The sequence below is a fragment of the Carettochelys insculpta genome, chromosome 4 (genome assembly GCF_033958435.1).
Source record: "Carettochelys insculpta isolate YL-2023 chromosome 4, ASM3395843v1, whole genome shotgun sequence".
NCBI lineage: Eukaryota > Metazoa > Chordata > Testudines > Carettochelyidae > Carettochelys > Carettochelys insculpta.
In genome coordinates this window covers 89,610,582-89,626,562 of record NC_134140.1, presented here as the reverse complement: position 1 = coordinate 89,626,562, position 15,981 = coordinate 89,610,582, and the positions used below count along the sequence as shown (strand labels likewise).

Sequence of the window (15,981 nt, the reverse complement as noted above, 5' to 3'; positions counted from 1 at the left end):
TATATTAAATATTTATTTTCAAGAAGCAATGTACACTTAGCATATATTTTGTCAACCAGAACTGGGCCATTGTGGGTATGAACATGTGAACTATAAAAATCTGAAAAAGTCACCTGTACACCATTGTATTTCAGTAGCTGTGACTTCTCTGCATTCAAATGTAAAACATGCTCTGCTGTCTTAACCAGTGTTTCTATGAATGTTAGATTGTCAAATAAGTTACTGTAACAAATGCCTGAAGTGAACATGACCATAAACATTATAAGGTAGGTAATTTACAATAAAATGTGCTGCTATCACTAAATATTTATCATACAAAAACTGTTATATTTAGCTCTGCACAGGAAAAATGCAACTGGCCATTTCTTTAGGGCTCTGAGATGCTACATTTCATTTCAGCTGAAGTGGAAGCAGCTGATTATGCTAGAGCTGAATAAATACTATTGCATTTACTAGCCATGTTTCAAAAATAATGTTTAGAGCCACAGTGACCTTCAACCAATATTAACTAATTTCTAAAAATATTAATCTTTTAAATCAGACAAATTGCCATATTTACTTTTATTCTAAATTCAAACACCATCTAACTCTTCACAAATATTTTTTTTTCCTCAATAAAAAAAGGGAAAGATTAGGAAGATCAAGGAGTTTTGACAATGGAAGCAGGAGGCTATGTAGTGGTAAATCCAGTCTTTTTTTTCCTTTTAAGTTTCAGTAACTTCCGTGCTGTCAGGCACACCAAAATACCATGCCAACCTTCAATAATCAGGAACTAAAAATACTAGCTGGAAATAATTCAGTCCTTTCGTACTCTTCTTTTACGTACTGATTTCATTGGACCATCTCCAGATCCCGTGCTTTCATCAGCATCTTTCATCTGTAATAGAAGATTTGGTTTAACTTTGTCAAAATGGCAATCATGTTGTCTATGAATAAAATACTGCAACACTGGGTAAATATTACAAAATGTATAATGGAAAAGTCCCTTTGCTTAGCCTTAAATAATTTTAGTTTCTAGGCCTATAAACTGGATATACATGATGAATATAAACTGTTTTGATTCTCAAAAACTTCCTTAGTTTTCTTGGCTAATTTACTCAGTAGTATCTAAAGCCACAACTTCATTGCAGGGTCACGTGAACGCAGTGATTTTTTTTTTTTAAAGTACACTCTGTATTCATTGGCCCCCTCATTTCTTTCTTTGGAAGTTTAAGGTATTCCACAGCTGCATTACTCAGTGAGGCAGAAAGTCAGCACCATTGGATTGGCCAAACTAGATATCTGACTTACTGCTTCCTAATTTGAAAATGGGTAATTACTGTATTGAAAGTTCTCCCAAGAGGAAACTCCTTTCTGGACCAACGTATTGCAATCCTGCTTTGCTGCACCATCCAATGGCAGGCCTGTTGTTTTAATTTAAAGTTCCCAAGCCATACCACTGCCTAGCAATGACAATCAATTGTTTGAGAAATCTGTGAATTGGATACTAACAGTTCTTCATAATTACAAAATAAATGCTTGCATATCCTGGTAATAATTGAATACAAATAGTTCACATTTTCTTATTTTTCTGCATATCTCAGTCTTCCAAAATGAGGCACTAAGGGTCTGCTTACGCTATGAAATTAGGTTGAGTTTGTTGAGGTTGATTTTCTAGCACCCAATTTTGTAAAGTTGAAGAAACTTGTCTGTTCCCCTCCCTTTCAAAAGTAACAGCAAAAAGTGTTTTCATGCCCATTTTTCATACCCATGCAGGTGGTATTGCAAGGCTAGCACTGAATCCATACACCTTAAAACTGCTGTGGCAAGTACTATGAGCACCTCATGCATTGTGCTGTGGTTAAGTGCAAAGTACCTAAGCAGCCATCAGAGGAATGAAGACTCCAACGAGGACACGGACATATGGGAAAGGGAGACACTGGACAGGAGGAACAGGGAGATGGTGGCTGCACTCAATGCATTGTCCACAGTGGAGTGGTGGTTCTGGTGCTGTGAAACAAGCCGATACTGGTGGGACCACGTTGTGCAGCAACGGAACCCGTGGCTACAAAACTTCCCCATGCATAAGACTACTTTCATGAACTTTCTGAATTTCTCTTCCCCACTCTGAACAGCTGCAATACCAAAATAAGACCTGTTCTGACAGTTCAGAAGCAAGTAGCAATAGCTCTGTAGAAGCCTGCAACACTAGACAGCTACCAGTCAATGGCCAATCAATTCAGAGTAAGCAAATCTACCATGGTGTGATCTAGGTAGCCTTCTGCTATGAAAGACAGTGACTCTGGAAGATGTGTAGGACATAGTGGACAATTTTGCCATGATGAGGTACCATAATTGTGGTTGACGCTAGATGGAACACACATTCCTATCCTGGCTCCACATCACCATTCCACAGAGTATATATATTACAAGGGATATTTGTCCATGGTGTCACAGATGTTGGTGAATCACAAGGTCCATTTCACCAATATCACTGTGAGATGGTGGGAAAAGGTGTGTGATGTGGACATCCTTAGGAATTCTGGTCTGTTCAGATAGCTGCAGAAAGGAATTTTCTTCCCAGACCAAAGTATCACCATTGGAGATGTAGAAATGCAAATCATGATCTTGGGTGATCCAGATTACCCCTTCCTTCTTTGGCTCATGAACACAGGCAGCCAGGACCGAAGTAGGGAGCAGTTCAACTGCAGGTTGAGCAAGTACAGAATATCAGTAGAATCCGCTTTTGGCCCCTTAAAAGCCAGGTTCAGGAGCCTCCTGACACAGTTATACCTCAGCGAAGGCAACATTTCTCTCAGCTGGCTTGCTATGTTCTTCATAATTTGTAAGAGAATAAGGGGGAAATTTTCATATCACGCTGGAGGGCTGAGACAGATCATCTGGCCAGTAATTATGAGCATCCAGACATCAGGGAAATACGGAGAGCACAGCCAGAGGTACTGCTAATCAAGGAAGCTTTGAAAGACAGATTTATGAATGACCAGACAGTGACATGACAATTATATCTGTTGCTCTTAAGGATATGCCCCCTGAAAGACGTGTGCTTGTCTGTAAACTACACCCCACACCCATGCAACACAAGCAATAAAGACACTGATTTCTTGAGTTTAATCATTTTTATTCAGAGGACACAGGGGGGTTTGTGACAGGAGCTTTGGGGGAGGGTAAGAAAGTGCATTTTACCATCACAGGTGGGGATAAATGTCAGCCTTCTGCTCTCAGAAGAGTCCCTGGGAGCAGAATGCAAGGCTGCCCTGGACTTCCCCACCTAGCATTCTGGGGTGTTGTTGAGGGAGAGGTTAGAAAACAGGTTGATCAGGGAGGCTCTGATTCCTTTACCAGGCAATGCAGGAGCTCTGTTTACTGCCTCAACAGCTGCACCACCTCCTCCTGGGTCTCCAATTCACACTGTCTGAGGGTTCTCCTTTCATCCTCATCTGCTTGTCTCTCCTCTAGAGCGGTTCTCCTCCATGCATTTAACTGTGTCCTGTCCTTGTTTGTGGCTTTCATGTGCTCTATTGACATATCTTCCCATGTTCATTTTCTCCTGAGGAACTGTGCCAGTCTCAGAGCTGGGACTGGGGGCGAGCTGTGCTAAGAGAGTCTACTATTGAACACAACATAAGTGAAGGCCAGGCATTAAGACAGATTTACTGCACATTAGATAAATCTAACAACACAGTAAGGAAGTTTATGAAAGAACCTCCATAAAACACAATAGGGATATATTCCATGCAAGGACAAATTTTTGCTAACAAGCATCCTCCGTGTAGTAGGCTCTACACAAAGATTTTAAGGGACCTGCTTGACACCATGCCTTAAGATGGCTGGAAGTGAACAGACTAGGGGCATGCTTCCAAGCCTGTGAGAGCAAAAGCACTTTCTGCAGCTGTGCGTGCTGCACGTGGGCAAGAGAAGGGTGCAGGGGCTGTGTAAGTGGTGGTCACCAAGTGCTTCTCCTTCCCCTTTGATGGGGGCATTGAGCCCTTCCCTTCCCCCAGGTTCCCATGGAAAGAAAGCGGGAGAGGCAAGCATGGCTGCACACTTGTGCTATCGGGGCTTTGTAACGCTCACAGTCACAGCATGCTTCTCTCTGCTCTGCTGGCACGGTGGAAAATTTCTCTTTCCCGAGCAGCCTGGAGAAAGGAGAGGGGTGGCAAAGCAGCTTGAGCTTTCCACCCTGCAGCGCTCTCAAGCAGCACATGACCCCTGCAGTCTGCTGGGACAGTGAAAATTTCCCTTCAGGTAGCAGCCTGGGGAAGGGAGACAGGTGGTCCGGACGTGGTGGAGCAGCTCATGCTGTCATATACAGGTTGCACTTCTCTCATCCAGCATCCTTGGGACCTGACTGGTCCCAGATGAGGGAATTTGCAGGATGAAAGGAGGTCCCCTGCCTCCTGCCACCCAGTCTGCTGCTCTTCCCTGCTGCTGGTTCCACTTTTGCCAGCCCCCTTCCATCTCCAGCCCAATGGCTGCTTTACCCACTGTCCAGACCTCAGGCTGACACCAACCATCCATGCGCAGGCTGCTGGCTGTGGAGGCTGGCTCCAGCCCAAATGATGGACATAGCCCCACAGACACCACTGCCAGCTCCACCCCTGACTCCACTAGTGCTGCACATGGACACGGCCTTGTGAGCACTGGCTCTGGCCTTTTGGGTGCTAGATATGGCTGGACGCTTGCCCTGACTGGGCTTCTGGTGCAGCCCAGCCCCATGGCTGATGCCAATGTAGCCCTGGCCCATAGGGCACCACAGTCAGCTCAGCCAGGCTGCTGGTGTGGCCCCAGCCCTGCAGAAGCCAGCTCTGGTGAGGGACACAAGCCCTGCTGGACTCCCTGTCCCGGTGGGCACTGGCTCCGGACCTGGAGGCTCACTCCAACCTCAGCCCTGTGGGCGCTAGACATGGTCATGGCCATAGCCCCATGGGTATCAGCTCTAGCCCCTGCCCCACAGGTGCCACTGGTACAACCCTGGCACAAGAGCTGTAGAGTCTGGCTCCAACCCTGGCCAGGGCACTGGCTCCAACCCCAGCCCCAGCCCCAGCCCCGCCACTGGAGCTGGTTGTGACCCTGCCCAGACTGCCAGCACAGCCACGGCCCACCGGGCACTAGGGTCAGCCCTGGCCAGGCTGCTGGTGTGGCTCCAGTCTCCTTGGAGACAGGCTCCATCCAGACACACAAGCCCTGCCAAGCTCCTCTGCCCAGGGTGGCCAGGCTCTGGCTGGCCCTCCCTCTAATAGCCTCCCAAGCAGATCTTTGGTCCGGTAACATCCGTGGTCATGCCAGACCAGGGAATGCCAGTTTTGGGAGGTTGAACCTGTAGTAGCTGAATGCTCCTGCCCCTGCTTCCTTTAGGCTGCAGAAAGAGGTATTAATTTGCTTAATAAGAAATATCAATAAGGAACAAATACTGACTCAATGTGGGCACAAGGCTGGTTGATATACTGCACTGGCTTTGTGGTCACATGTCTACAGATTACTGGTGGCTTAGCATAGAAAGGTGCCTTTTGAAAGAGATGAGAATAAGGCAGGTATCCCCAAAAACCTCATAAGAACTGAAGAGTACCTGTCTGAAAATTTTATTGAGATGTGCAAGGATTGGTGCTTCATCCCCAGACATATTAACAAGCTGTCCTGGGGACCCTGGGCTGTGTAGGCACTGCAGCCCTAACAGATCACACCAACTGTCTTAACCCACTTATAGCATGATTAAAACTTCACTAGAAGTGCTCTCCCCACCATCAGGATCCAGCTGTGAAACATCCTGGGATGAGGGGGAAGAGATGCAACATTACAAAAAGCTCCTGGGCTACTGGTGAAATCATCTGCTCCATTTGCCTGCTGACCATTCTTACTGTGCTTCTCTTTTTCATCAATGTCTCTCCGTGCAGTTACCAAAGGCTTCCCAAGGAATCTCTTCAGTGGTATCCACAGACTGAGGACAGTGGTTAGAATCCCATATAACTCCTCATAGAAACTGCATGTTTGTGGTGATGACCCAGAATCTCCATTTGCTTCCTTTGTTTTACAGTACGCCTGCCTGAGCTCCTTTATTTTCATGCAGCACTGCTGGGCATCCCTGGTGTATCCTCTCTCTTTCATGCCCTGTGAGATCTTGGTGTATATGTCTGCATTTCTTTTGCTGCTTTCTAGTGTTCCCAGCACAGATTCATTCCCCCACACAACAATACAGTCCTGGATCTCCTGCATGCTCCATGCTCAAGCTCGTTTGCAACCCTCGGACTTCATTGCCTGATGTGCTGCTGAGGTGTGCTGCCAGCTCTGCTTGCAACAGTGGTCAAATAGGAAATGACATTAAAATTTTTCCAGGCTGCTTCCTGCACACCTGGAGAGCAGCGGAGCTGAAAGCGATGGCCAGAGTGGTCACTACGGGACACATCCAGGAGGCCAAGAATGTCAAATTTCACAGCGCTCTGTCTGCACTACCCTAAGGTTGACCAAGCAAGGTTGAATTTGTCGTTATGCCTTGCGAAAAGCAGGGGTACAATAGTTGACATTAGGATCCCTTAAAATCAGCAGAACAGACCCTGAAGTGTTGCCTGATTCCTTATAAATTCGACCTAAGTCACCTAGATTTGACCTGATCTCCTAGTGTAGACCAAGCCTAAGAGATGTGTTGTCTGCTACTCCAACGTATTTTTGAAACTGCTAGAAGAGTTGCTAATCATACAAACCTATACTCTTCTTCCAATCCCCCATCATAGATCCTGTCATCATTATATTCTACCAAAGGTTAGATGTTTTAAAATAATAGCACATCAACCAAATTGAGAGAGGAAAGAGTTCCTTTTCCAAAACACAGCAGGCTTCTTCCCAAAGCATCATTTACAAAGCTTCAGCTGAACTTAGCATGGAAAGTTGTGTTACCAAAGATTTTTACAAGCCTTGAAAATTGTAAATGCCTGAAGTGTTAAAAAAATAAATTAATGTACAGAGAAAACATACAAATATTAGTTAATGGGCAGAGGTCTGGTTTTATAGATAGATTGGAGGTGGAGAGAAGAACATAGTCATTCTGTCTCTGGTAAAACAAGATATTTCCATGAAAGAATCAAATTCCTGCTTTTTTGCCACTGTACTTATTTGCAAATCTTATTTGCTATTCTAGAATAACTTACCTCATCCTCTGAGCCAGATTTATTTGATTTGTCACCTTCTTCCTGACTTCTCTCTGCAGTTTCATTCTCTTCAACATTGTTTTTGTCTTCACCCTCGCCTTCTAGAGCAGATATTAACATAATGACTCAGTAGAGAGGCCATTTTATGCAAATTGAGAAAAACAAAATACACCAATAAAGAAAAACACAAAATACAGCATTTTAAATTTTACCATGGACTATTTAATAGGATATTGTCCAAACTAGCCCTCTGATAGTAGGGTTAGAAATTTCTCATCAGCTAGTTAATGTAAGAGCCATTGTCAATTTTTGTATCCAATTTTGACAATTTCAATCTATCCTTTTTTCATGCCAACAATTCATGTATCTAGATAGTCAAGCAATATTTATTGCAACCACAAACAACCCTTGACACCAAAAGAAGGAATCTACACCTTAATCTCTATTTTAACAAATGGAATTTTAGTTCAAAACAGAGACTGGATGGTTTATGGAACAGATAATGGAATTATGGTTATCCTACAAAGTATCAGTAAACAGTTACAACCCATACTTCATGGGGTTTTCCAAACCCCCTCTTTTGGCTTTTAAATAATCCTACAACCTCAGTCTGAAGCAAGAGCCTAACAAATCAGGGTGCACCAACTCAAAGCAGCACCAGTCCTTGCTGTAACAGATGTAGAACCTGCAGAAAGCCATCCACTAAAATGGTGATCAATACCTTTCACGATTGATGGGTCCTGCACATGCATATCGCAACATGTGGTGTATATCCAAGGTACACATGCTCCAGATACAGTAATGTGGGTGAAATAAGACAATCACAAACATGTTCTAGGCATCCTAGTAAAGATGCACACTGGAACTACATCTACACAGCATCCCAAATTTGAAATAAGCTATGTAATTTGAGCTAAACAAATTGCTTAGCTCATTTTGAGTGTATTTCGAAATACGCTATTTCAGCATTTGGCACTGCCTAAACAGTGCCAAAATGTTGAAATAAAGCACTACTTCAAAACATCCCTTCCTCTTTCTGCAATGAGGACTACAGGAATGCCAAACTAGCGCACCCATTATTTCAGAAAAATATTTTGAAATAACAGGCATGTATCAAAGGCATGGATGGAGTAGCTACTTTGGGAATCCTCAGTATCCCAAAATAGTTCTGCCATGTATACATAGCCTTAGGGACAGTTACTTTAAAAAACAGCTATGCAACTGTCAAGATGATGTGTCAAAATATGACTACACATTCTGTCAAAGGACTTCAGTTTTTAATTGCTCTCAATCCTGTATTTTGCAGAAATACTAACGTCACTTAAAATAATAAAAAATCCTAAACACCTAAAGTAGCATCTGCCAGAAACTGAATAAACTGGACAATTTTACTATTTGTTACTGACTACCCAATACACAAGGATCTAATTATGCCCTAAAAGCTGCACATGTATCTGATCCTCCACTGCACATTTGCTTCCTTTCCCTCTTTAGAGGTCAAAAGCTCTATGCAGAGGAATGGGGAAAACTAGGGGATGCGGCGCCAAGCCAAGAAAAAATTACCACAACCCACTAGCCCCACAGAAATACCATATTAAAGTCACAAAAGAGCAGAGCCCAAAACTGAGGAGCCCATTAAGAGATAAAATCCTGCATGCAGCAGTCACATGCATGGATAGTAGGATGTTTCTCACACAGGCATATCTCAGGAGATTTGGGACTTTATAGGTCAAGTCAACCCCACATCTCTCTACCCAAAAACAAAGAGTTAAAAACATGGGTGATATCATGTGAGGAGGTCTGCTACTGACCACCTACCCAGATAAAAGAGGTGGATGAGGTGTTTTCTAAAAAATTAACAAAATCATCTGAAGCACAGGATTTGGTGGCAATGGGAGACTCCATACATCTATACATATGATGAGAAATTAACACAATGGGGTACAAACTATCCAATAAGTTCTTAGACTGCATTGAAGACAATTTTTTATTTCAGCTACTTGGGGGGAGCTGTTCTAGATCTTATTTTAACAAATAGGAAGGAACTCGTTGAGCATGGAAAGTGGAAGGCAGTTTGGGAGGAAGTGACCATGAATTCATATAGTTCATGACTCTAATGAATGGCAGAAGGGAGAACAGCAAAATAGAGACATTGGATTTCAGGAAGGCAGATTTTGGCAAACTCAGAGAGCTGGTATGGGAGGTCCCACAGGAAGCAAGACTAAGAGGAAAAACCTGAAGAGAGTTGGCAGTTTTTCAAAGGGTCATTATTAAGGGCCCAAAAGGAAGCAATTCCACTGAATAGGAAAGATAGAAAGTATGGCACAAGACTGCCTTGGCTTAACCAGGAGATCTTGCATGATCTCAAACACAAAAAGTCATATAAAAAGTGGAAACTAGGACAAATTACAAAGGATGAATATAACAATACAGGTATGCAGGGGCAAGATTATAAAGGCAAAGGCACAAAATGAGCTCAAACTGGCTAGAGATAATGGGTAAAAAGAAGACATTCTATAAATAGAAGCAAGAGGAAGACCAAGGACAGAGTGAACCCACTGCTCAGTGAAGCGGGAGAAACAATATCAGGAAACTTGGAAATGGCAGAGGTGTTTAATGACTTCTTCATTTTGGTCTTCATCAAGAAGTCTGATGAAGGAAAGCTCAACATAGTGAATGTTAGTGGGAAGGGGTAGGTTTAGAAGATAAAATTGAAAACATAAAGTTAAAATTTTCTTAGAAAAGCTAGAGGTCTGCAAGTCACAAGGGCCTGTTGAAATGCATCACAGAATACTTAAGGAGTTGATAGAAGATGCATCTGAGCTTTCAGCTATCATCTTTGAAAAGTCATGGAAGTTGGGAGAGATTCCAGAGACTGGAAAAGGGCAGATATAATGTCCATCTATAAAAAGGGAAATAAGAACAACCCAGGAAATAACAGACTAGTCTGTTCAATTTCTGTGCCAGGAAATATAATTGAGAAAGTAATTAAGAAATACATCTGCAAACATCTGGAAGAAAATAAGGTAATAATTAGCAGCCAGCATGCATCTGTAAAGAACAAATCATGCCAAACCAATCTGATAGCTTTCTTTGATAAGAAAACCAGTCTTGTGGATAAGGTATACCTCGACTTTAGGAAGGCATTTGATAGGTCTTGAATGATCTTATCAATAAACTAAGCAAATACAAATTAGATGGGGATACTATATAGTGGGTGCATAATTGGCTGGATAACTGTTCTTAAAGCGTAGTTATTTAACTGTTCACAATCATGTTGGAAAGGCATAACAAGTGAGGTTCCACAGTGGCCTTTTTCGGGGACCAGTTCTATTCAATATCTTCATCAATGATGTAGACACTGGCATAAAGAGTATACTTTTTAAAATTTGCAGATGATACCAAACTGGGAGGAGATGCAACTGCTTTAAAGGACGGATCGTAATTCAAAACAATCTGGACAAACTGGAGAAATGGTCTGAGACAAATAGGGTAAAGTTTAATAAGGAGAAATGCAAAATACCCCACTTAGGAAGGAGCAATCAGTTTCACACATAGGCCACGTCTACACTAGTAAGTTATTTCAGAAAATCAGGCCCTTTTTCAAAAGAACACATGGTGCGTCCACACACAAAATGCACTCATCTGAAATCAAAAGTATGTGGGTCTTCTTCCAGAAGCCATCTTCCGCTTCAGGATCAGGAAGAGCACCTGCTTTCAAAAGCTTCTTTCAAAAAGAGTATGTGCAGATGCTCCGCAGGCCCTTTTTTCGAAAGAGCAGTCCTCATGGCACCAGATTTTTCGATCCCTGGCCCATTCTTTCAAAAGAATATCTCTCTTATTGAAAGAGCAAATTGATCTTTCGATCCGCTTGTGTGTGTGCGAATGTGCTCTTTCGAAAGAAAGTTTTTCAGAAGAGATTTCTGGAAGCACTTCTTTTGAAAGATCACTGTAGCGTAGACACTGCCATACAGAATGGGAAGCGACTGTCTAGGAAGGAGCACCTCAAAAAAGGGATCTAGGGGTCATAATGGACTACAAGCTAAATGAGAGTCAGCAGTGTGACACTATTACCAAAAGAGCAAACATGATTCCGGGCTGCATTATAAAGGAGTGTTGTAAGCAAGACATGAGAAGTAATTCTTCTGCTCTACTCTGTGCTGATTAGGCCTCAATTAGAGTATTGTGTCCAGTTCTGGACACCACATTTCAAGAAAGATGTGGAGAAACTGGAGACAGTCCAGAGAAGAGCAACAAGAATCATTAAAGTTCTAGAGAATGTGAGCTATGAAGGAAGACTGAAAGAACTGGGCTTGTTTAGAAGACAGAAGACAGAGGGGATATGATAGCAGTCTTCAGTATCCAAGAGTGTTACAAGGAGGAGGGAAAAAATTGTTCTCCTTGGTCTCTGAGGATAGGACAAGAAGCAATGGGCTTAAACTGCAGCAAGGGAGGTTTATGTTGGACATCAGGAAAAACTTCCCAACTGTCAGGGTGGCTAAACACTGAAATAAATTGCCTATGGGGTTGTGAAATCTCCATCACTGGTGATATTGAAGAGCAGGTTAGACAGACATCTATCAGGGATGGTCCAGAAAGTGCTTGGTCCTGCCAAGAGGACAGGGGACGGGACTCAATGACCTCTCGAGGTCCCTTCCAGTTCAAGAGTTCTATGATTCTATGAAAGAGGCCTATGTGACAGCCAAGATCAAGATCAGAAGCAGGAAGTTAGTACTAAGTTATATTATGGCTGCAGACTCCATACAAAGTAGTTTAATAATTAGACAATTTTTCACATCTGCTGCCCACCAGGCTGAAGTATTAACATGAGAAAGCTGTGGTAGGAAGAGAAGGAAGGAAGAAGCTGTTTTTCCAAGCCCAAGGCTACTTCACTTTCTCAGTACCAGATGGAGACTCCTTTCTTCCTTTCCTCCTTTACAATCTCTTTTTTCTTCTCCTCAATTTGTCTTCGTTCTGTAGAAAGACAGAATCAGGGAAAAGTAGAATTCACTTGCTTTCAGGCATGAAGAGAAAAAGAATGGTGCAAAGGGAATAAGCCTTAGGTCTGAAAGGCTGATTGGTAGGTTTTTGCCTGCTTCTTCCTGATACATGGAAACACAAGTTTCATGTAAAGAATAGGAGGATAGGCAAAAGTAGTGATGTATGCCAAAGACAGCTTTTATTTTCTCCTCTCAGAAAGCACAGAAACAGTCTGAAAACCTTTGACTAGATTGCATGTCTAGAAATTAAAAACTGATTTAGTATGTATTTAGTCACTACTGGGACTTTAGGCTTCAACGCAGAATCTAATGAGTCCCTTGGATAACAGTATTGAGCATTAACAACCATTCCAAAGACATTTTAAAACATGTTAAATATTGGATGATTCAAATTAGTTTTCTCCTTCAGTTAGCACCACATGTATTATGCTTTCACCCCAAAACCTACTTTGATAATGCTAGTCAGGAAACAATGCCAGTCTGTCAGGAAAAGACCCATCTTTTATCATGGGTAACATTTTAAACATCAGAATAAAACCAGAAAGAATCCTGAATGGTGTTCTTATTTGTAAAGCTTGATTCAATGCATGAGAATTAAGAATGTTTCACACAAAACTAATCTTTCTGCTAAAGAGAAACACCACACCACAACATGTGGAAAATCCTGAAAGTTTAACATATTAAGAACATTTTTACAGGACAAAATCTAAGGAATATGATTTTACTCATATATCTAAGTGAAGTTTCTTCACTATGAGATTATATATGAAGTCACACCTCACAAGATTAACTATGTAGAACAGGCCTAAACTGGGCTGCTGGAAACATACTTTGAAGGGCAGTCTTTTCTATGTACTTGCAGGGCAGCTGGCCCTTGCCACAGGATTACTAGCAGAGATTACATGATGAGGTGATCGGCATTCAGTTCACTCCTCCTGCTTCAGGTTTTAGACAAGGCAGAATGGGCATGTCTATACTTACACGAACATTGATGCTTTGGAGGTTGATCTTCTGGGGTTTGATTTAGTGCGCCTAGTAAGGAAGCACTAAATTGATTGTTCAGGGTACCACCATCATCCCTGCTGTGGGAACAGCACCAAAGTTTTCAATCAAAGTTGACTTCAGATATGCAATTAATGTAGCTGGAGTTGCATATCTTAATTTGAACATATCCCCTAGTGTAGACCTGGCTCTGTACTCTTCTGCTTAAATCCCTGACATGCTGTGTAGTTGTAGCCATATTGGTCTCAGGATATTTGAGAGACAAGTGGGATGAGGTTATATCTTTAAGTGGATCAACTTCTTTTGGTGAGACAGATAAGCCTTTGAGACACAAAGACCCGCAGAATAGCGCTCGCTCGCTCTCTCTCACCAACACAAGTTGGTTCAATAAAATATTACCTCACACGTTTTTCCCCAAATCTAAATTTCTGGTGGCATTCTGAAAGTGCTACTCAGCACTGTACCAAAGAAACAGTCCTAGCAGCCAGACAACCAAAAGCTATCAGTATTGAAGTATTAACTTTGTGCAGAGTATGGCTTTTGACACCGAGCTCAATCACCAATGATAGAAAACATTGGCATCAAGAGGGTAGAGATGCCATTGTAGACACAACCAGACAATCACTTGCCTCTTGACTGTTCCTTCCTCAGTAAGGACAGGAAAGAGTGATAGCAAGAAAGTCTTTGAAGGGCTTTATCTTCCTAAAGAACATCCCAGTAGTCAAGACTGTTCAAGGATGGAGTTGACACCTCTTTTTGTATACAATTTCAGAGCGAGAGGTATGCTTACATGAAATGAAAAAAGTATTAGAATGGCTTAAAAACTACATCTGCACTGGATCCAGTGGCATAGGATGTTTTAGCTAAGTCCAAGTGGCAAAGTGTTTCCAAGCCTGATGATCTACTGATTTCTGACTTGGCAAAAAAGACTAAGAGCTGTGCAGGTTCTTGAGGCAGTTCAGAACCAGCAAATGCCAGTTCCATAAGCTTTGGATAAAAAGTGATATTTAAGGCAGCTCTCCAGAATTGTCTGTGCATGTGAGAACAACCTGCACATAGAATAGTTAGGAACTAGCTTCTCACCCAGGGAGAAGAGACACCACATATATCTAGTGTGGATGGACAAAGTATCACAGGAGAAATCTAGCTCAAAGCCACAGACTGACTATGGTCATCTTTTATCTAAAATGGTGGGAGAACATCTCAATAACAACTTAAGAGATCAAATGTCCAGAAGGGTATAAAGCCTAACATTATGCCCAACTAACTATATTTATATAAGTATTGAAACTCTCTCCTAAAAGAAGAAATTGACTGATGAAAGTTCGAAACACAGTGTAGCATTCCTGCTTTCCATCTTGGCTGATCCAAAGGAACTCTGAGGCTGCAGTCTCGCTAGAGGGTGGGGAAAGGAACTGCATATACAGGGAGACAAGGAATACACATAGCCTCAGCACACGTGGCTATTGAAAAAGATCAAAGATGCAGAATAGAATCCAAGCAGACAATGTTCAAATAACTATTTATGCTAACGTAACACTGGTGTTTTCTCCAGCCTTATTACTGTACAACAGTTGTTTTAACAACTGGTATTAATCTGTCTGGACAAGCAACTTACAGCTATTTGCAGCTTGACATGTCTATAACCAGAATTTGCTCAACTTACCCTCTTCAGCAATATCTTCATTTTCTTTTTCTTCTTCCAATTCGGCTTCATCGTCTCTCTCATCTCTCTCTTGTTCCAGTTCCCCCTTCGTAATTGGCTTAGAGACATCATTTTTTTTGTAGTCACTGTCTTCTTGTATTTTCTATAACAAATCAATCATTCACGTTTAAAAAAGGATATAACATTTTTATAAAGTTCCATTATTAAAACTAAGATAAAAATCCCATCTGATTTTAATTTGAGTCATTTTAAATTTTGTAAATGTATTGTAGCTAGAAGGCATACGATCAAGTTAATTACTATCACTAGAAAAAGAAAAGGTGAAAATAAAATAATTTTATCTTTTACCTTTGCTGGCCAGCAGAACAATACACCCAGTCCTACAGGCAGCGCTAACGTCAAGATATAAAGAACCCAAAGCCATGGATGGTCTTCTGCAGCAGCCACCAACTGACTAAACATGCCAGGCTTCAGAAAGAAATGAAGCATGAATCACTGCAAAATACTATGAAGACATCACGTAAAAGGCTTCCTTTTGGGAATTTAAGGGATTTTCCTCTTTACCAGCTACAATGTTGCACACATTACGTACTCTCTGAAGAGTAAGAATATTATTTATTAAATGTTAAAGGGACAAATTTTGTGAACTTGCACCATTAGAAATGTGCAGGCATAAGAAAGAGGAGCCACACACAGATAGAATACCTAGTCACCAGTGGGATGGGCCTGGGACCCCGAGTACTGAAAGCACAGGCCAGTACCCTACTATCTGAACTAAAGGAGAACTCTGATGGCTCATTTACACAGTGGGGTGATGTGCTCTCATGGAAGTGTGGTTTCTATACCCCTACCAATGTCTTATGCAATTAATTGGTCTGTGTAGACCCTACCAGTAGAAGCTAAAGGTCCATAGTGCCTTATAATGCAGTACTGGTTCAAAAACAGCATTCCATTAAAGCACACCAGCAGGGTCTGTTACCAAAAACATGTTAGTGTACTTCAGAAGTCACAGCTTTGTAGAGTAAACTACCCTCTCATATACACAAATCCTTAGCTGTAAGAAAGGGCCTTTGCAGTTGCTGGGCCCCACCTCTGGAAAGAGTTATGATCAAATATACTGAACCAAAGTATCATGTGCACATCTTGTGACATAAGCTGGAGATGTGTGCATAGA

At 41.9% G+C, this 15,981-nt stretch overlaps 1 protein-coding gene across 3 annotated transcripts in view; it reads right to left on the bottom strand.

The window, feature by feature from the left end:
* CLGN (calmegin) overlaps positions 1–15,981 on the bottom strand; it is a 58,938-nt gene continuing 42,957 nt past the window's right edge. For all 3 annotated transcript variants that reach the window (XM_074991919.1, XM_074991920.1, XM_074991918.1), the window contains 4 exons: positions 15,156–15,275; positions 14,808–14,949; positions 7,140–7,240; positions 1–877 (listed from right to left, as the gene is read on the bottom strand). In XM_074991919.1, the coding sequence (XP_074848020.1) occupies positions 797–877; positions 7,140–7,240; positions 14,808–14,949; positions 15,156–15,275 (444 nt within the window). In that variant the 3' untranslated portion in view covers positions 1–796. The remainder of the gene's footprint in view (positions 878–7,139; positions 7,241–14,807; positions 14,950–15,155; positions 15,276–15,981) is intronic.